Source organism: Protopterus annectens, chromosome 1.part0 (assembly GCF_019279795.1).
Source record: "Protopterus annectens isolate FY-2018-M chromosome 1.part0, PAN1.0, whole genome shotgun sequence".
Classification (NCBI taxonomy): Eukaryota; Metazoa; Chordata; order Ceratodontiformes; family Protopteridae; genus Protopterus; species Protopterus annectens.
This window is the reverse complement of record NC_056725.1, coordinates 545,303,492-545,324,571: the sequence shown is the minus strand read 5'-3', so window position 1 is coordinate 545,324,571 and position 21,080 is coordinate 545,303,492. Positions and strand designations below refer to the sequence as shown.

At 42.1% G+C, this 21,080-nt stretch overlaps 1 protein-coding gene across 1 annotated transcript in view; it reads right to left on the bottom strand.

Moving 5' to 3' along the window:
* Window positions 1–21,080, bottom strand: part of USP34 (ubiquitin specific peptidase 34) — a gene marked incomplete in the record, with an annotated part of 5,849,982 nt that overhangs the window by 675,765 nt on the left and 5,153,137 nt on the right. The window contains 1 exon segment of the mRNA XM_044061224.1: window positions 6,635–6,786. Within this exon segment, the coding sequence (XP_043917159.1) occupies window positions 6,635–6,786 (152 nt within the window).

Sequence of the window (21,080 nt, the reverse complement as noted above, 5' to 3'; positions counted from 1 at the left end):
AACCATATATATATATATACATATACACATACATACACACACATATATATATATATATATATATATATATATATACATACATATACACACATATATAGATATATATACATATATACATACATATACATATATATATATATATATATACATACATATACATAAATTACTGTAACATTTTAAACAGACCATTTCAAAATCTACAAAGTGCAACATTATATTTAATAATGGGTCAAATAGGACTTCCAAGATGGCTGAACATTTAGTTACAGCTTAATTTCAGCTCTTCCAGTGTGTTAACAGAAACTCAGAGCAGAGAGCCAGTAAGCTTGTAGTTTGGGGTAAATTTCAGTAACTGGCTAGTAAGTGCACTGTCCGGATGCCAGCAAAAAAGCAATTTAGAGAAACTGAAGGAAAATCAATCACAAAAGCTGGTGAAAAAAAAACTAACTGGGATGAATTCTGCAGCTGTTCAGAAAAAGCAATGCAAGCTCTAGTTTTGGTGCAAGCCATGACTTCCAGTAACCTAGAGGATAAAATATGTCAAATGTACTCAGAGAACACTGAAGGAGTATATCAACTGAAATAACAAAAGGCTGGAAAAATGGTGGAAGCTTTAAAAAGATAGTCAACTAAGATGATAAAATTTCAAAAATCAGAGGTCAAAATGAAAAAAAGGCTGGCTGAATATGACACACTGCTCACACAAAATAATACAATTAGAGGACAAGGCACATAGGTTAAACCTATATACTATACAAAAGGTAATACAAAAGCTGAGAAATTGGAAGCTCTGTTTTATGAATATGGATAGCAAGATACAAGGAGTTAAAATGTTTTTAGTCCCTTTAGTTTTATACAAAGGTCGGACATACTTTTATCAACTAGAGAAGTTATGGACAGCAATTAATAAAGAGCTGAAGGATTTTATCTGGGGGGGGGGGGAGAAGGCAAGAGTCAAGTGGGATAAGATGATTCTTCCAAATAGATCTAGGCAGTCTAGGATTATCTGATTTGAAGGGGTATTTCAGAGCTACATAGATAAGGCTCCTATGAGCAGAAACGTACAATTGAGAGAGGGATGACAACGAAAGAGGGGGGGGGGCTGAAGAAACAATGAGTGATTGGGATTTTGGAGGCAGATCCTTAAGGAGAATAACAATAAGCATACAGAATATTATAATCATAAAGTAGCAGAAACTATTCTAAGAATTAAGTCAACACGAGAATGGAGAAGAAAGATTCTGCTGATAGGGATAACTACAATTAGGGATACAGACAAAAAGCAAGAAGGGGCTGGAATTTATTGGAGAAAACTGGACATAGAACCAAGGTATTGGGAGCAGATAAATTAGAGGGGAAAGGTAACAGAATAGGAAGAGGCCGATAATTTAACAGGATTGCAGGCTGAAGATCGTCTTCCCTATCAAACGCTGATAGAGTATATCCAAAGAGTAAGACATAGGGGGTACCTACGTGAAAGACCAACACTGGCAGAGTTTTTAGTATAATCTAAAACAGAAGATGCTGACAAAAAAAGGAATAACTTGTGTAGGATATAAAATATTGCATGATAACTACAAGAATCAATCAGAGAAAGTTAGAAAGGATTGGGAAGAGAGATTGGATAAGCAATTCACAAAGAAGCAATTGGGTGATACATGAATGTCTCCCAAATATGCAACAAAGTCTAGAAGATTTAGGATCTTTGCCTGGAAGTGTTTACACAGGTATTTTTATACCCAAAGTAGACTCCAAAGAATTTTTCCTAAGATGGATAGCAAATGTTGGAGGTGTGATGGGCAAGAAAGTGGTAGCTGGGAACATATATTTTGGAAGTGTGATGAGCTGGCAGAGTTTTGGGATTCCCTGCAGACTGCTCTGTTAGCGATGATGCTGGGTTAGCAGACTGGACTTGACTGGAGAGATGACTTTTTTTTGAGTTATGCTACAAAATCAGATTTGCCTAGACATAGTAAAGCGTTGCTGAGTCTAATTATGGTGGCTGCCAAAAAAGCAATTACTAAAAATGGAAATCAAAGTCTAGACCAACTTTACTAGAAGTAGTGAATATAGTGACACAGATAAAACAACTGGAATTGGGATCTTTAGAAAAGGGAAGGAGCAAACTACATAGGAAAAAATGGGAATTATGGGAACAATATATGCAGAGCAGGAACGAGGTTTAAGAGGCAGGATTTGAATGAGCTATATAATGCTTAACTGACAATGACTGGATGGTTTATAAGTGATGTATAATGTTTACAACTACAGTTGTTTCAATGGTGTCGGTGAAGTAAACTGTTTTGCAACTAAAGTGATACAATTATATAAATGAAAAACATGCAAAATTATAAGATTGCCTTTGCCATATGTGCAAATTTAATAATATGTTTGAAAAAAAGCAATTACTAGGAAATGGAAATCAACTGTACTAAAAGTAATGAATGTAGGAACAGAGATAAAAACTGAAAATGGAATCTTTAGAAAAGGGTAGGAGCAAATTAAATAGAAAAAAATTGAAACTGTGGGAAAAATACATGCAGATGACGAATGAAGTTTAAAAGAAGGCAGGATATGAATGAGCTATGTAACGTATGACTGAGAGTGGCTGGACAGATAAGTGATGTTTAATGTCTGCAACTAAAGTTGTGTCAATATGATTTATTTTCTTTTATATAAATGTTATGATTGCCTATGTCAAAAGTGATAATTTAATAAAGATGTTTTCTGTTTAATAAAAAAGTAATAATGGGTTAAATCAGCAAGTGATGCATAGTACTACCTGGAGTGACCAGACATCCCTTTATAATTAGGTGGATTACAGAACAGCTTTCCTGACTTTGGGAGATATACAATGTCCAAAGTTTACATTGTTATCCACTACTGTACCTAAATGTTTAATGTTGCTGGATGCTGTCACTTTTAAGCCTTGATTGTTTATTTTCTAATTATAATTTTGTCTTTTTTGCAGTCTCTCATGAAGTTGCACTTAATGACACTGAATAAAAGGTCAGCAACACTGCATCTTGTGAAAGTTCAACATCTTTTCTTGAAAAAATCTGTTATCTAGTTTGCAATCAACATCTACAGCGTAATTCTAACTTTTATTATCGGAGGAAAAAAAGCCAAAAAAGAAGTGGCCTCAGTACAAAATCTTGTGGCACACAATTGTAACCCTCTGTTTCGATAGAAAGGTAAACTCCCACAAACATGACGTTTTGTGCCATGCTGTTTAACCAGTGTTCTACTACTGTTGATTATATACAGACTGAAATTCCTTTTAATGTCAATTACTCCCTCGTGGAATAAAACCAAAAGTCTCAGCAAGGTCATGATAAGCAGTATGACCCTTGTCAGTCTTGTTAAAAGACTCAAAAAGAAGATCTCTTAATAAATCCATACCATTCCATATTTAACACAAGAAGGTCTCCAGTGTCACATATAAGCGCCATTATGATTATTTACACAGACTGCTTGTCAGGCTTTTTGGTTTAAAATTGCTTGGATCTGATGTACCCCCCCCCCTTGTGAATCAGTATAGCCCGTCACTATTGCAAACTTGCATCCAAATGCTAACATTTTATTTAACATGATTGATAAGGTTTTAACTAGGTTTTCCATGATTCTGTAATATCAACTTTTGTCTAACAGTACAAAGAATTTCCATCAGTGCTGCCCATTTTTAAAACAGTGCACACATCTTACAATAATTGTATGTTTTGTACACATGGTTGTGTTATATACTATACGAACATACACTTTCCCCAATGCTGTCCTTATGCAATATAAATATAATTTCTGTTGAGTGATGTAATATGAACATATGGACATTAAGAACACAGAACATGTGGCAGTTAATGCTGGAGTACTTCGTCTACTCCTGGAAAAATGGTAGACTGTTAAATGATGATAATCTCCTTACACCAACTCCAATGATAGTGATGAACAAGAAGAGGGGTTTTGATGGATTTTCTTCTCCACCCCCCCCCCCAAAAAAAAACATTAAAAAGTGAAATCTCACAAATAGTTTGGGTGGAAAAAAGGATGCATCCCTCAAAACTAGAATTGCTGAAGAAAACTCCATCTGGCAGCTGCTAAAAATTCTACATGTACCTACCTGCCTGGTAACAGTCCCTTGAAATTATTAAGCAAATAAATATTTTTTACGCTATCTTTATTTATAAGTATCTGCTGAGTGATCTATGATCTCCGATATTACAAAGAATGACTTAAAACAATGCAAATGTTGTTTAATTGCCCACTTGGGTTTTCCTGAAGAGCTTGACTGTACATCTTTGTTTCATTAATCACAAATGTAAAGCAGAACTGATCCTTTATTTATTTTATTTTATTTTATATTTATTTATCGGGTAATTCTGACTGGGCAGAAACTCATTTTCAGTGGAGGCCCAGGAAGAAAAGCTCCAAATAATAACCATTGGAAAAAAACAAAGTGATGATTTTTTACAATACACAGAAGATGAGCTAAATAGAATTTACACAGCTTGTACAATTTTACAGGATTACAGCTATATTTAAAGATAAAAGTTTGGTTACAACTTATGTCCAGGCTGACACTTGGTAAAGGAGTAAAGAGTAGATGATTAAAGTTTGAAGTATAAGAGTAAATGAGAATTAGGCTACTCTTATATATTCAAGTTTCTGTTCAGATTTGGAGAAGTAGGAAGCAAAGAGGACTGAGAAAGATGGGATAAGAACTACTGAGGGAAGAAGAATTCAGTTGAGGCAGTCACTGTTAGATATTTTCTGAATTATGCATGCTAAGGAAGGGTGAGGAGTTGGGGGGGGGGTAAGGTGCACTGCTAGAGTAGGAGAGAAATAGTAGTAACTATTACTATTTACCCTGGAATGTTACAGGGGCAGATACATTTGTCAGTTAAATAATTTTCGAGTAATTTTTTTAAATTGGGTTGTGTTGGGAGTGATTCTAATAAAAGTAGGTAGTGTAATTGTTGATATGAACAAGAAAAAAACTAAAATAAAAAGAACTTTTTTGGAAATACAGCTGTGATCTGAAACAAATCAAAATAATCTTTGTTGGCTTATTTTTTTAATTACTCTTGCTGAATGGTTTAGTCTCACTACACAAGGTCTATTTTCAAGGGTAACCCAAGCTAGTATTCACACTGTGTATGGGAATTTGGCCAGAACATTAGGTAAATGCCATACTCTTTTACAGTAAATGTAGAGTAATCATTTATACACACCCGAGTCATCATGAACATAGGCAGATAACTTCTGGTTTCAAGTCTAATCTAAAGGATATCATTGCAAGATTGCAACAATCCTTTATACTGTACTACAGTCAGAGCCATAGGTGGCTCATCTGGCATCCAGTACTGATCCCAGATTTAGTTCCCCTAAACAATAAGTTGAAGAGCAAAAAATAAAAAAATAAAAGCTTCCCTTGAGGAGTGCCAAGTAATCACTGTCACTACCTCATGTCACACTGACACAAGGAACAAGAAAAAAAAATGCCATTCTCCATCTTGGAGTTCACAATCACACCCCCTAACACCTTGTGCTTGGAATAGCTGCCCTTTTTGCCCCACACTAGCTATTCTTCTGAGTACAGTGTCATTAATGTAAACTAAATCCAAGCACCCGGCATGGGAAAAATGTCCACAGCTTTGTGATCTCTCGTACAGCAAACACAAGTATTCTTATGCGTTCAGCTGCTGACATGAAAGCAACAAATCTTAGTTTCTTATTATATCACTGCAGAATAGTACAAGTGCACTACATACAGGTCAAAATATAAAAATGAATTATTGCAGTTACTCAGGAAACCAATGACAAATCTCTGTTAGAAAATGGAACAGCCTTTTCTTACATTCACCTTCTGAACTCCATGATGCAAGCTCAGATTTTTTTTTCTGCAGCTATGCAAGTAGACGCAATACAGACAGTAAGGACAGCACTCACTCAAAAACTGGTACAATTAATTTCCACTTATTCGTCACATATAAATGTCTTAGCTACAGGGAACAAAGCACTTTACCATTTCTTTACTTCCTAACAGAATAAACTCTATCTTGATATAAGAAAAACTGCCTCCCTAACTTCACTTTTCCTGAATGTAGCCTCACGGCAAAGTTATGAGATTACATAGTTTACTATATCCTTAAACAAGTAATTTTTTTTGAGAAATAAACATTCACTTACGACACATCTCTTGACACATACAAGCTTCAGTGTTATGAATATCACTGTGATCCTCAATGTGGGAAACTCTAAATTCATATTAATTCTGCATTACTCGGGGACCTCTGAGAAGAACTGTATCAGAACTTTATGCACAGCTTTATTATACCCTTTCATCTTAGGGATATGTTAAGATGCTAATTTCTCAGGTGTACATATTCTGCTTATGCTCACTGATAACTGTACTACTGCCTGCACTACTTTCCTTTCACTTCTACTCTTATTCGATAATGCCTTGATAATGACTACCTAATATGCATTATGTTGTTTATCTCTTGCATTAATGTACTTATCTAATTATTTTTAATACTGGAAACATTTCTCCTTGGGTCCTTTCTGAAAGTTGTATAACCCAGTCAACAAAAACTGAAATAAATGTTTTGATTCAACTATACTGGAATCAACTCACCTTTCAGAACGTGATTGCTCTACTAAAAGTGCCATTAGAGCAACCATCTTTTCAAGTGCTGCAGGTCGGTATTTCTCCTCTGGCAAAGAAAGAATATCTTCTTCCTCTTCCTCTTCTTCTCCCTCCTCTTCAGATAACACTTCAACTTGTGCCTTGGGTTGGGGGAGGGGAGTAGAGTACACTGTGTTAGAAGCTGAGAGAAAGATACACATCTCTAAAGAAAATGCTAGTACTACAAGTAAAGCTGTTTTATCAAACTACTGTTACATGCAAAACATCTACAGAAAGTAAGGAAGTGTTGAAAAAATTGTGCACTGGCTGCAGGACTAAACACCATGAAGAAATCAAAAATCAAAATGAAAGAATGCAGACACCCTTGCTACCTACCAACACAAAGACAGAGGGAAAGCTTCAGAAATAAAATGCTGCAGGCAAGCAAAATAAACAGATCACCGATAGTTATAAGTTTTCACAAGTCAGAAGAAGTAAATCAGGGTTTGAATTTAACTACAGAGGACTGGAAGAAGTTTTAAACTGCTGTTTGCACCGTGTTCTGTTTAGCTGGACAATATTACGCAAAGTATATAAAGAGGCACAAAAAGTGAAAGAAAGACGATGAAGGATGAGATTGCAACAGAAAAACAAAATTTAAGTAAAATAAAAAAGTTCTACTATCTAACAAACTGATTGTTAAGGGGGTTGTAGACGGGGGAAAAAAGGACAACATACTAACTTAAGAATTATAGCAGCTAGACACAGGTGGATGATACAGGAAATGCACCGAAATCAAAGAACATGAAAGTTAAAAATAAATAAATAAATAAATAATTGCAGTGGCTGCACTATTTATTCCACTGAAAGCAGTGAGGCAAGATATAAAGAATATTATGGGAGAAAAAGTATTTTCATCAGGGATGTATGGTAAGAGCAAGCTGGCATTTTCTGATATCTTGGCCCACCAAATAAGCCTTCCTTATTTCCTGTCCTGCCTTAAAGAAATATATGCATGTATTTTGGTTTACTGATGTTACAAAGACAAAATTAAGTGGAATATGCACATTATTGAGTGAAATATGGTCCTTGGACAAGATTAGCTAGACATTAACATACTGAAATATGGTATAAACCATGAAAAATTACCTGCTGATAGTGTCAAATCACACATAGGTTCATAGGTAGATACTAGGCTATCTGCCCTAGGGCATTTATAAGCCTAGCCAGAGTGTATTGGCTTCCGCCTCCCTATTAGATTAGCCTACTGTGCCTCTGTAAAGTAGGTCACAGAAGGTACCCTTTTAAGATTAGTTTACTGTGCCTCTGTCTAGCAGGGACACAGAAGAGATCCCAGGGGTGAACATCTATACAAATTAATTTTTGTAAGCAAAAAGTCTGTAATGATAAGCACGGCATTTTCCAGAATTATCTCCTGAAAAGGAAGTCTTTAAATGATTACGTAAATCAAACTTTAACTGCAATGTTGTTATATTAGATTTAGACATAAATGATAATTAGCATGCAAAGAAAGAGTAGTTGTGTAAAATCTTACCATAACCATAGCTGTCCTTCTCTTCCATGTTGCAGTATTCATAACATGAGGGATTTACTGACATCGGTTTAGAGCAAGAAAAGGTTTCCCCAACGGGGTACTTAGTTTTTAGTTTAAGACGTTGGTTCTGGAACTTGAAAACGAAACTTTCAGGAGTCGGCTGACTGGCACTTGCGAACTGCTTCTGCTTCGGGCACTGCATGGCAAGAAAGACTGATGTAATGGCGTCGGCTGCATGTTTTATACCCCTGACGTCATGGAAGAAGGGACAACAACTGACGCAGGACCCAAAACTTTGTTAATCAGGCCGACTGAGGGCTACTGCAAGCAGATAACCCAAATGTGATGACTGCAACAGTGAAACACGAAGAACATCACCACACAGGAAATAACATATCTGAGACAACTGCAACTTACTCAGTTAACAAAAGTAGAAAGATGGGTAGTAAAATCAAAATAAAAGAAAAAACATTAAAGAACAATGAGAATCCAAAATACAGGAAAATGGTAGTGATAGAATTCCAACAAGTGCAAAAAAAGGAAAGCACAGTTGTGCAAGAACTTACCGTAACTGTGGATGTTTGAACACATCACTATTACAGTATTGCTGACTTATGGGAAGTATTCTAGCAAGGAGACTGAATGTCCAGCTAATCAACAAAAGTTTAAGCACTTCCCTCTTATGCCAAATGTCTGATGTACAACCTATACACAAGATTACAAGGGGGTTCTAAAGGGAGGGTCTATAATAGATCTTCGAACGCTTAGGTTGTCGAACGCCAAATGTCGACACCTCAACGTCGAAATCTAATAAATGCGGCAGGACAATTATGCAAATTTTTTCCCAGGGAAAAAAAAACAAAAAAAAAAACAAAAAAAAAAAACAAACTCTAAAATCCTAATCAAGTGGGGGCTTCACCCCCCCCACACACACACACACACGCACCCTTAACTAAATATACTAACTCTGAGATTGCTTTATATCGGGGAAAAGGGCAAACCCCCGATGATGATCAAGTGAATTTTTTCCCAAGGAAAAAATTTGCTTAATTGGCTTGTCGCATTTATTAGACTTTGACATTTAGGTATCGACATTTCAGCATTCGACAACCTAATTGTTCGAAGATCTAATATAGACCCTAAACGGACACAATGGCATGGAAATCCTCAGGGCTTTCTTGCACAGAAAAACAAACTGAGGTAAAGACTCAATGAGGACAGCTTAGACACAAATAAGAAGGAAATGAGAATGGAATGGTAAGGGATTCCACACCTTGGCCACTGATGGGAGGGGTAAAAAATATAAGGGATTGAGGAAGTGTGCATACTTATTTATTTAACATTTGTTTACCAGGAAAGTCTGACTTGGAATGTGCCAATTTTCAGCAGGGGCCCAGGGAGAAACGCTCCAGATGCGCATGTCTTTGCAACGTGGGAGGTAACCGCAGCACCCAGAGGAAACCCACACCAACACAAGGAGGACATGCAGACTCCACACAGAAGGCACCCCAGCTGAGAATCAAACCAGAGAACCTCTTGCTTTGAGGCGACAGAGCTAACCCCTACACTACTGCGCCATCTGCAGCGTATGCTGCAACCGTAATTTATTCAAACATCTATTATCATGGTAAGTTATTACACAACTGTACTATGATCGTTATCAGATCACCATTGTAGCACTGCTGACCTACAAGGCAATTCCCAGAGCTTTTAGGCAGAAAGGGTAGAGGTTTGATGAACAGAACTGGAGTCCAGTAAAGCCTGAAGGATTTTTTTTAACAGCACCTGTTCTAACTTTGGAAAATGCATATATCTTATAATGTTAAGTAAAAGTATGAATGGAGGACAAATAGCTGGCTCCAAGATGGATTTCCAGTCAAGACTCTTGGAAGAAAAAACTCTAGCAGAAGCTACTGCTCGGCTATAATGTGCTTTAACCTGACCTTGGAGGGACTCGTCATGGTATGAACAGAAAAAAGAAATCCATCTTGATTTGGTCTGTTTAAAAACTGGAAAATTCTTTATTCCTTCAAAAGAAATAATAAAAAAAAATTATCAGATTTTCTAATAGTTATGTTATTCTCCAGGCAGAAAGTGCAGTTGTGTAAGATCTTACCATAAGAGTAGATGTCCTACTTCTCACTGTTGCAGTATACTTTACTCGTGGGATATTCTGCCGAAGATAGCCTGATGTCTGTCTGGCCAGTATATCAAAGCCTTTACACCTTATAGGCATCATACTTTAGACGTATGTTCTACGTGCAAGGTATCAGGTACACATGTGACATACAGATGCCTAATCCTCAGAAATAAAATGCCACAGGAGAACAGGAGCAACCTGCTCATCCAGAAAGTGAATAAGTAGGAGGCAAAGCCAGAAGACGAACCCCTCAGGTAGATGAAGAGCAACAGAAAAAAAATAGGGGTCAGGAGGAAGGTACAGCATACTGCAAAACAGTGAGAAGCAGGACATTTACTGTCATGATAAGAACTTGCATAACTGTATTATGTCCTTCCTTATCAATGTTGCATTGCTCTTTTCTCTTAGAAGAGTACAGAAGCTACTGGAAATTATGGGAGGAAGAAGGCAGAGAACAGCCTTTGACAAACTCATGAAGGATGGCCCTGACAAAACCCGTCCTGGCTCTGGAAATGACATCCAACTTGCAATGCTTGGTAAATGTCAAACAGGAACTTCAAGGATGGATCTAGTATTAGTATCAGTACTAACCATTTTGGATGATGCAGAAAACCCAGGCATCTAAATCCAGGAATAAAGAGTTATGTACTTACCATAACTTGGAATCTGTGTTATCCTATGTCACTATTCATCACTCTTGGGTCTTGGATCCAACATCGGATCCAAGTAGGCACTTTACAGACAGCTTCTAGGCTCGAGGTCCTCCCATTCCCATGATCCCTTGCTGCCGTCTAACCCCTCAGACTGAGTTAGCCCTAAGCTAGAAAGCAGCTAAGGAAGATCCTGACCACCAGATAGGACATCTCAACATCATCTAGATCCTACAGGATGGGGGATGGAGGGAGGGATAGTGATGAATAGTGATGCAGGATAACACAGATGCCAATTCATGGCAAGTACACAACTCTTTATCTGATGTTATCCATGTCACTATTCCTCACTCTTGGGTCAATCTCTCCAGCTACCCTAAATCCTAGGCAGCTTCATGAAAGGACTTGCCAAAGAACTGTGGAGCTGAAGGAAGCCCTGTTCCTGGAGACGATGTCAAGTTTGTAGTGACTAAGAAAAGTATGAGGAGAAGACCAGGAGGCTGCCACACAAATGTCATCTATGGAATGATGGGAAGATAGGCAGCTGACAGCAACTGACCTAGAGGAATGAGCTCTAATTGGCCGTGGCAAAGATAAACCTTTGGACGAATAAGCAAAGGAAATGCACATCGAAATCCAATGAGAGACAGTTACGTTGGACACCACCTGACCCTTCCTGTTAACAGAGAAAGCAAGAAACAGCTGATCAGACTTGCAAAAGTCCTTTGTCCTATCTAAGTAGAAATGCAGTTGCCTATGCACATCTACCGTATGCAAGAGGTACTCTCCTTTGTTAGCAAAATTTGGGAAGAAGACTGGCAAATGGACTGAATGGTTCAGATTCATTTCTATGGCAATCTTAGGCATGAATGATTGGTTAGTTTGAAGGGCCACCCTATCTTTATGAAAAGGCAGTTTAATAGAAAGAGCCTGCAACTCCAAAACCATTTTAGCTGAGGTTATGGCTACTAGAAAAGCTCGCTTCCATGACAAGAATTTGATATCATATGTGGTAGCAGGCTCAAACAAACTGTGTGAGAGAGACTGCAGAAAAAGGAAAGATCCCAAGGGGGAGATGGATCCCTGACAGGGGGTTGGAGCAAAAAAAACCTTTTACGAAAGCTTTACATAAGCGAGAGGAGAAAGCAGGTTCCTCGCAAACATGGAAGTTGGAAATACCTGCCAACTGCACTTCGATAGTCGAAAAGCTAGCTCTGTCCTGCAAAAGCAAAGACAAAAGAGCAAGATATCTGAAATGGAAGCTGAAGCAGGATCATAATTGTGCTGTTTAGCCCAAATGGAAAACAGTTTCCACTTACTGGCATAAACCTTTCTAGTGGAAGCCTCCTCATAGGCCAGGATAATGTTATTAACAGGAGAAAGTAGCCTGGGCTAATTCAAGATTACTTACATTGGGAATCGGAAGCCGAGAGGGATGGGAAATTAGATCCAGAATGGGATCTAGTACCCAAGGGGGTACTTCAAGTGAGACCGAAGAAGGGGAAACCACAACTGCCGAGGCCAAAAGGGGGAGAAAAGGATCAAGGTAGCATTGAGGCAACTGGTTTTCTGTAGTACTCTGGGAATGAGAGGCAAGGGAGGATGGGGATAAAGGAAACCTAGGGGCTAATCATGGACCACAGCATCCCTGGGGGACATCCTATTTGGAGGAATCAGGGAGAAATACCGGCTGCATTTGTGATTGACAGGAGATGCAAAGAGATCGCAGCTTGGCTGACCCCAGCGAAGGAAGATCTCTTTCACCACCGAAGGATTCAAAGACCACTCGTGAGAACTCAGAATAGCCATGCTGAGTTTATCTGCTAGCACCCTGGACTCTCCTGGAACATGCACTGAAATGAGAGAGAGCACTCCAAGGACATCAACCATTCCCGCACCCTCGTGGCCTCGCAACAAAGCAGATGCTTGTTGATGTACCTCACAATAGCCAGTTGTCTGTATGAAATGCAATGGTACCCGGAGGGAAGCACTCCCAGAAAGTCTTGCAACATGAGAAGAACTGCCCTTATCACCAGGATGTTGATATGTAGGTTGGTCTCTGCTTTGGACCACATGCCTTGTATAGACTTTCTCTGAAAATGCTTCCCTCACCCCAACAGGGAAGTGTCAGTGCTCACTGTGGCACTGGGGAGAGGAAGACAGAATGGTCTGCCTGCTAGGAGGTCGGGAGACTGGACCCACCAAAGGAGATGGCGCCTGCACAATGGAGTGAGTCGGATAGGAGTTGTCATAGGAAGAACCAGGGAAGACCATTCAACTGCTAGAGTCCACTGCAGAACCCTCATGTAGAGCCTGGCTAATGGTACAAGACAGAGTGCCTCCACCATGGACCCTAAGGCCCTGAGAACAAGGTGGGCTTGAGGATGAGACAGATCGAGGAGACAGTGAACATGAGATCTGATGAGGTGTACCTGACGGAGTGGAAGCACTACAATCTTTGACACAGTGTCCAAATGAATCCTGATGAATTCCAGATTTTGGGATGGAATGAGGATGGATTTGGGGAGATTCACTGTAATGCCTAATTGGTCAAATAGTTGGAGTAGGTACTGAGAGGCAGTGACCAGATTATGCTTCGTGGGAGCTGTGAGGAGTCAATTGTCAAGGTACGGAAACAGCTGGAATTCCCACAGTCTCAGGTGAGCTGCAACAGCTGCCATGCACTTGGTGAACATCCAGGGAGCTGTAGTGAGACCAAAGGGCAGGGTCTTGAACTGGTACTGATTGGCCCCTACTCAAAAGCAAAGATGTCAACTGGGGGCGCCAATTTCTATATGATAGTACACGTCCTGGAGATCTACAGACAAATCCAATCATCCTTGTACACCAGAAGCACGATGGACTGGACAGTGACCATACAGAACTTGGACTTCTTGACAAAGACTGAGATTTCTGAGGTCCCCCATCTTCTTTGGCAGTAAAAAGAAGCAAGAGGAAGGTCCGGATTCTCGCTGTTCTAGGGGGACCTCTTGGATGGCTCTCTTTTTAGAAGCTGGAGTACTTCTTCCTGAGCTAGCGCCCATTGACAGGGTGGTACAACAGGGAAGTATGTCCTGACTGGAGGAGGCGACTGGGAAAAGGGAACAGAATAACCCCTGGACATGATGTTTAGCACCCAACAATCTTTTGTAATGCTTGCCCAGGCCAAAGGATGCACAGACAAATGACTCATGACTGCCTCCAGGGCAGGACAGTCGGGCAGCGCTTCAGGAGTGCTGTTGGGGCTTAAAAGAGAAGAGTTACCTGGAACCCTGATTTTGCAGACCCCCTCTGCCCCTGGAGTGACATCTACCATTGAACCCTCTCCCCCGACCTCTGGAGGAGGGCTCATCTGGAGCATTCTGGAAGGCAGACTGCAACTTGCTAAAGTACATCTTCCTGGCCCCTTGCTGCATCTTGGAAAAGGAGCATTGAGGGGGAGAAAAACCTAATTCTCACAGGCGACAGGGTCTTGCCTTCCTGCTCACTGCGGGTGAGAGTCTCCTTGACCGAAGGGCCAAACAGGGTGGAACCATCGATGGGGGCATTGGAGAAAAACGCCTAAAAGGAATTTGCAAATCTGCCAAGGTGCAGCCAGGTGTGATGCTGAATGGCGATTCCTGTGCCAGCCTCTCAAGAGGCTCCTTCCGTCGCATTGAATTAGCCAGGGAAGAAAGTGTGGATAGTTTGGGAGACACCTTACTTAGTTCCCCAGCAGGCAGTACCTCAGAAAGGGATGTGGTAAGCTCCTTGATCATGTCCCACTGAAGTCGGGTGAAATGTGCCAGACAGTTAAGTGTCTGCAAACCAAAACTAGCTGAGGTGAAAACCCACTTTCCATGCCTGTCAATCGCCCAGGACTCTAGGTTGGGGGGATGGACAGATGTGCTTTGTTCCACCAGCTCTTTCTTGGTGGCGGCAGCTACCATGATTGCATTGACTGGCATGCCTTTTTACCAGAACTGTTTGTCAAAAGGTGGGGGCAGATAAATTTATCCGCAACATTTGGAAATGGGCTCCACAGTATCTGTCTCCTTCCATGCCCTGTTGGCGATGAGGTCTACAAGTTTATCTGTAGGGGGGGGGGGGCCCAGGAGGTAGATGGGCCAGTCACAAAAGCCTTCAGAAAGACGGACTCCTCGGAGGATGGGGGAAGGGAAGTACAACCGCCCTTAAGCTTCAGTATTTCCAAGATGCTCCCAAAGGAGACATCCTTGGGCGGAGATCTCAGGGACCCGTCTCCTTCATCGAGGTCTGCGTCCTCAGTGAGTGACTCAGCAGGGGAGTCCAGGTGTCTCCAATTACACAACCAATTCCAGGGACCCTCCTCCAGATATGGCTTGGGGAGGATTCAAAGAGAGGGGGTCCCCTGGTGGGGCAGTTCCCACCTGAAGGCTAGTTTGGGAAGGATGACCTGGGACAGAATGAGTAGGGTCTGCTCAGAGGGGGTGGGATGGTCCCTGGAAGGCCAGGGAGGAAACTCTCTGGGATAAAAAAAAGTCCTCTCTATGACCTGGAATGCAGGACTGTTTGATACCCTGTCCGCACTCCCAGCAAGAAGGACTGCCTGGGAAGAAGGACCATAGGAGGCCAGAACCTCTTGGCCTCCAGATAGTACTGGCCCGGAGCAGTTGAGGGCTGAAGCACCAAAGGCAAAGGATCAGTGCGTCAAGGCAGGTCCGGAACCCCCACCCAAGCACTCTGGGGCAACAGCTCGGACCTGGGACTCCACCTGCCAGGGAGGGGGGCAAACAGATGTAGTCAGGGACTCAGATGGAGCAGGAACAGAAAGGTTCCTGGGAAACTCCATCTCCCTCCCTGTGCGATCCAGGGTCAGAAAGTCTAAAACCAATCTGGTTGGACAAGGAGAAGCCAAAGAGCGGGTAGGAGATGCCCCCCTAGCCGGATGGGCAAAGGAAGAGAGAAGCCACAACTCAACCTGAGCCTTGAGAAAGGACCTCATCATCCTGCCAATATCGGAAGGGAGTAGATCCCTGGAGGACCTAGAGGAGAGGACCTAGCCAAGGATGAGTGCCTAAATCCTGTGGACCTCCCTCTAAAGAAGGAGATCTGTGCTTGGAGGTGGAAGGGGACCATGCCAAGCCAGAACCCAACGGGGAATCCTCAACAACAGTGGGATCAGACACTGATCCTGGATCCGACCTCCTCAGATCCAAAAACAAAGTAGGATCCGAGCCGTTGGATCTCACATGCCTCGTGTCCGAGAAAGCCGAATCAATGGCTGGTCCGGGTCTGACTGGATCCAATGACAATGAACCAGAGACCTTGGATCCGGGAGTAGACTTCCGCAACCTCAGATCAGAGGGCCTCGAAGTGGAAGCCCGAGATCAGAGAGAGTCACAAACACTCAGGATCCAAGGGCATCGGATCCAACTGAGTCAAGGCCGGGGTTGGATATGAGGCATTTGGTAAAGACAGCCTCACCTTTTTCGATGAGGAAGACCCTGGAGGTGGGGGGGGGGCTTCCTTTTGTGCTCTGAAGGTCTAGACTTGGCAGGGGACTGAGCCAATCCTTTCAAAAGGAGCTTGTTTTGGTGCTTGACCAAAGCCCTGGGGTTGAATGTGGCACAAATGGCACATTCGGTTTAACTTCATAGCTGCGATTTGCAGAAGGGCAAGTGCTCATATAAGCGACTCTAATCCCCGAAACTAACAATGATGACACACCTACATGCTCGAAAAACAGCAAATTGAACAGCAGATTCACTGTTTTTCGAACCTGAAAGACGAAGAAAAAAAAACAAAGTGTAAAGCAGGGGGGCAAGCCCACCTGCACACCCCCCCTACTTTATTATTCTAACTCCGAGATCACACTACAAAGGGGAAAGGAACCATTTCCCGATCCCCACTATAGTGCAATCCACCCCTGAATGTCGAATGTGCAATGAGCAAATCTCACTGTGCATTCGCTCATTGCACATTCGCACGTTTTTCTGTTTGGTGTTTGTATATCTTGCAGACTGCTTTTCGGGCATGTGCAGTTCGCCCTTCTGCAAATCGAGGTTCCAAAGGTAAACCATCACATTCAGCCTCCAGGTGGTCGGCGCCCAAACAATAAAGGCACTCCTTGTGCGAATCGGAAACAGGAATTTTCTGACCATACGAGGAGCACCGTTTAAACCTGACAGGCTTGTTAGACATAATGGAAATAATAGCCTAAACCAAAAAGGGACAAGCTAACTCTAAACCAAGAAACAGGCAGAGGTCGGTACCAGAAAAAAAATGACCAAAAAACTACTTACAGAAAAAAAAACAAAAACTAAGAACTGTAAAACTATAAAAGCTACTCCCAAAAAAAAGTACAGTTGTGTACAATTACCATAAATGTAGATGTTCGAGTGTATTCACTGTTGCAGTCATCACGCTTGGGTTATCTGCCTGCAGGTAGCCCTCAGTCGGCCCAAATACCAGAGTCTTGGGATTTCTGCTTCGGATGCTGTCGCTTCATCCATGATGTCAGGTCGTCAGGGATATAAAACATGCAGCCGACGCCATTACATCAGTTGTTCTTGCCCCAGATGTCAGGAGCCCCCAAAATAGGACCAGTAAAAAGTAACTATCATTTCCATAAGATATGGGCAAAAAAGAGGATAGGTAGAAAGTATAGAAAGACAGGGGCTGGAGGGAGGGTAACCAGGACTGCAACAGTGAATACACTCGAACATCTACATTTATGGTAAGTGTACACACAACTGTACTATGTTCTTTGTGTTTCACTGTTGCAGTCATCCCACTTGGGTTGATTCCCAAAGCTGAGGAAGGGTGGAGGCAGTCAGGAAGTAGTAGGGCAGGCTAGCAGGCCTTGTAAGACTGCTGTGGCAAATAAAGCTCTGGATTTAGAAAATATAGTAAGTGGTAATGCTTGGTGAAGGTGTGTACAGAACTCCAGGTTGCAGCTTCCAGGATGTTCCTGGTAGGGACTCCCATGAGAAAAGCTGTAGAGGTTGAGGTAGCCCTAGTGGAATGAAGCCTGATCCCCTGTGTAGTAGTTTTCCTTGGTGTTTGTAGCAGAAATGGATGCAGTGTGCTATCCATTTAGAAATGGTTTGTTTTGAAATGGCCATGCTCTCTGACCCTATAGCAAAGCTGACTAGCAGCTGGTCAGATTTCCTGAAACGTTTAGTCCTGCTAAGGTAGAACCTGAGCTGTCTGTGCATGTCCAAGGAGTGCAGGATCCTTTCCCCTTTATTCTGAGGATTAGGAAAAAAGATTGACAAATGGATGGATTGGTTTAAAGCCACAGTGGATACTACCTTGGGCATAAAATATGGGTTAGTCCTGAGGGAAACCCTGTCTGCATGGAAGATAATGAAGGATTCCACAGCCATAAGGGCCTGTAACTCAGACACTCTTCTTGCTGAAGTGGAGGTTAACAGTAAGGCTGTTTTCCAAGAGAGGAATTTTAACTCTGCTGTAGCAGAAGGCTCAAAAGGGGGAAATGTGAGCTTCTCTAGTACAAAGTTAAGGTCCCAAGCAGGAGTGAGAGCTCTCATTTGGGGTCTTAAATTGTTAGCTCCTCTCAGGAAATGTTTAATCAGAAGGTGAGAGAAGAGGGGTGGCACAGTATTGTAATGAGCTGAGATGGCAGAGGCATGAATCTTAACTGATGATAAAGATAGGCCTTTGTGGAGCATCTCTGCAAGGTAATCTAGGATTTCAGGCAAGGAGGGCATGGCTGTGTCCTTCCCTTGAGACTGGCTCCAAGAAAAGCATCTATTCCACTTTTCTGAATAGGATTTCCTAGTACTGGGCCTCCTGGCCTCGAGGAAAACATCCAGCACCTGTTTGTTGAGGGTTGCTGGTGATGTATTCATGCCAGGTTCAGGGTTTGCAGCTGAGGATGCAAAATATGTCCCTCCTGCTGGGACAGCAGAGAGGGTGTCTGATATAGGTGCCAGGGTGGCACTGCTGTCAGACTGTGTAGGAGAGGGTACCAGTGCTGGCATGGCCAGCCTGGTGCAATAAGAATTGTCCTTGGCCTGTCCTGTTTGATCTTGAGGAGTACTCTTGAAATGAGGGGCAGAGGGGGAAAGACATAGATTGAGAGGTTTTCCCATGTGAAGGATAGGGCATTCACTTTCCAAGCTTGGCTGTGGGGAATTCTGGTGCCAAATTTGTTTAGTTGATGGTTTTGGGGGAACACAAAGAGGTCCACCTCTGGTGTCCCCCACCTGTGTATTAGAAGTTTGAATGAGTTTGTTTCCAGTTTACACTCGTGTGGGTCCATTAGATTTCTGCTTAAGTCGTCTGCAATTTTTCTTTTTTGCCTGGCAGGAATTGAGCTTGCAGGTGCACTTGGTTGATTAAGGCTGTGTTCCACACAGCCAAGGCTAACCTGCAGAGTGGGTAGGAGTGAGTTCCCCCCTGCTTGTTTATGTACCACATAACTGTGGTGTTGTCTGTCTTTATCTGGAGTTGTCCTGGCAGGATAAGGTATCTGAAGGCTGTCAGTGCATTCTGTACAGCTAACATTTCTTTTTGCTTGATATGCAGGGGAATTTGTCCTGGGCTCCATTTACCTTGAATGCATTTGCTTGCCATGTGAGCTCCCCATGCATAGTCTGATGCATCTGTTGTCAGATTTTGGACAGCGAGGGGTTGTGAGAAGGGGAGTCCCTTGTTATGGTTGCAAGCCTCTGCCCACCGAAGGAACTCTGTCCTTAGGCAAGGAATGACAGGAATCACTGTTTCTAGGTCCTGGGAATGTTGACACCAGAGACTTTTTAAGCACCACTGAAGTTTCCTTATATGCAGTCTTGCATATGGAATCAGTAGAATACATGAGGCCATGAACCCTAGGGCTTGCAGTATTTTTCTTGCAGACAGCTGGGTTTGGGTGGCCAGTAGTTTGAAATACGTTGTCAAATAAACCTGCTTTTCTGGAGTGAAGAATGCCATCTTGGAAGTTGTGTTCAAGCTTGCTCTCAGGAATACAATATTTTGGCTGGGTACCAGATGTGATTTCTTTTCGATGATGGTATACCTCAGAGAAGTTAGCAGTCTCTTTACAAACATCAGGTGCTGAAGTAGCAATTCCTGACTGTCCACCTGAATCAGGCAATTATCCAAGTATGGGTAAATTTGAATATTTCTCTGCCTGCAGTAAGCAATGACTGGAGCCAGGCACTTTGTGAATACCCTGGGCACAGTAGATAAGCCAAAGGGAAGTGCACAGAACTGATACTGCATACAGCCTGCCCTGAAATGTAGATATTTCCTGCAAGATTCCCTTATGGGGATGTGCAGATAAGCTTCTTTTAAGTCTAGGGTGACTAGCCAGGAGTCCTTGGCTAGCATAGTAAGGAGCTGCTGGAGTGCAAGCATTATGAATTTTGGTATCACTAGGAAGGTGTTTAGGGATGACAGATCTAGAATAGGGCGCCAAGAGTTCTCTTTCCTGGGCACCAGGAACAGCCTGGAATAGAAACCCTGTCCCCTTGTTCTGTTGGCACAGGATGAATATCCCTGATACTGAGAAGAGAACGTATTTGCTTTTGGGTCTCTGTCCACTGGTTTGGAGGAAGGTCTGGCAATCTGCTTGGGGTTGGCAGAGAGTGGAAATAAATATTGTATCCCAGGGATACAGATTCTAAGACCCATTGGTCCTGGGTAATACACTCCCAGTTTTTTGCATGCAAGGCGAGTTTTCCTCTTCTGGGTGCAAGTACTTGGGCATGGCCAGGAAGGATTAAGGGCAAGTGAATGTGAACTTTTTCCACAGAGGGGTGGCTTACCACTCCCAGTTTTTGAGGAAGGAACACTCCATTGTTTAGGTCTGCGCATACCCTGACACTGTAGTCTTTGTGGTCTGTTGCCCCTGGGTTTGGGCTGAGAAGGACTGGAAAGGACCAGATTTTTGAAGGCCAATGCCTGCTGAATCTAGGTAGTTGTACCTGTAAGAAATCTTTAACAGTCTGCATGGATTTAGCTTTTTCCTCCATCTTTTTAACAACAGCTTCTGCTTTAGAGCCAAACAAACATTATTGGTTTAATGGAGCATCAAGTAATTTTGCCTCGACATGGTCTGGCAAGATTTGTTCCTTCAGCCAAGCATGCCTTCTCAGAACAGACCCAGCGACAGCAGCCCTG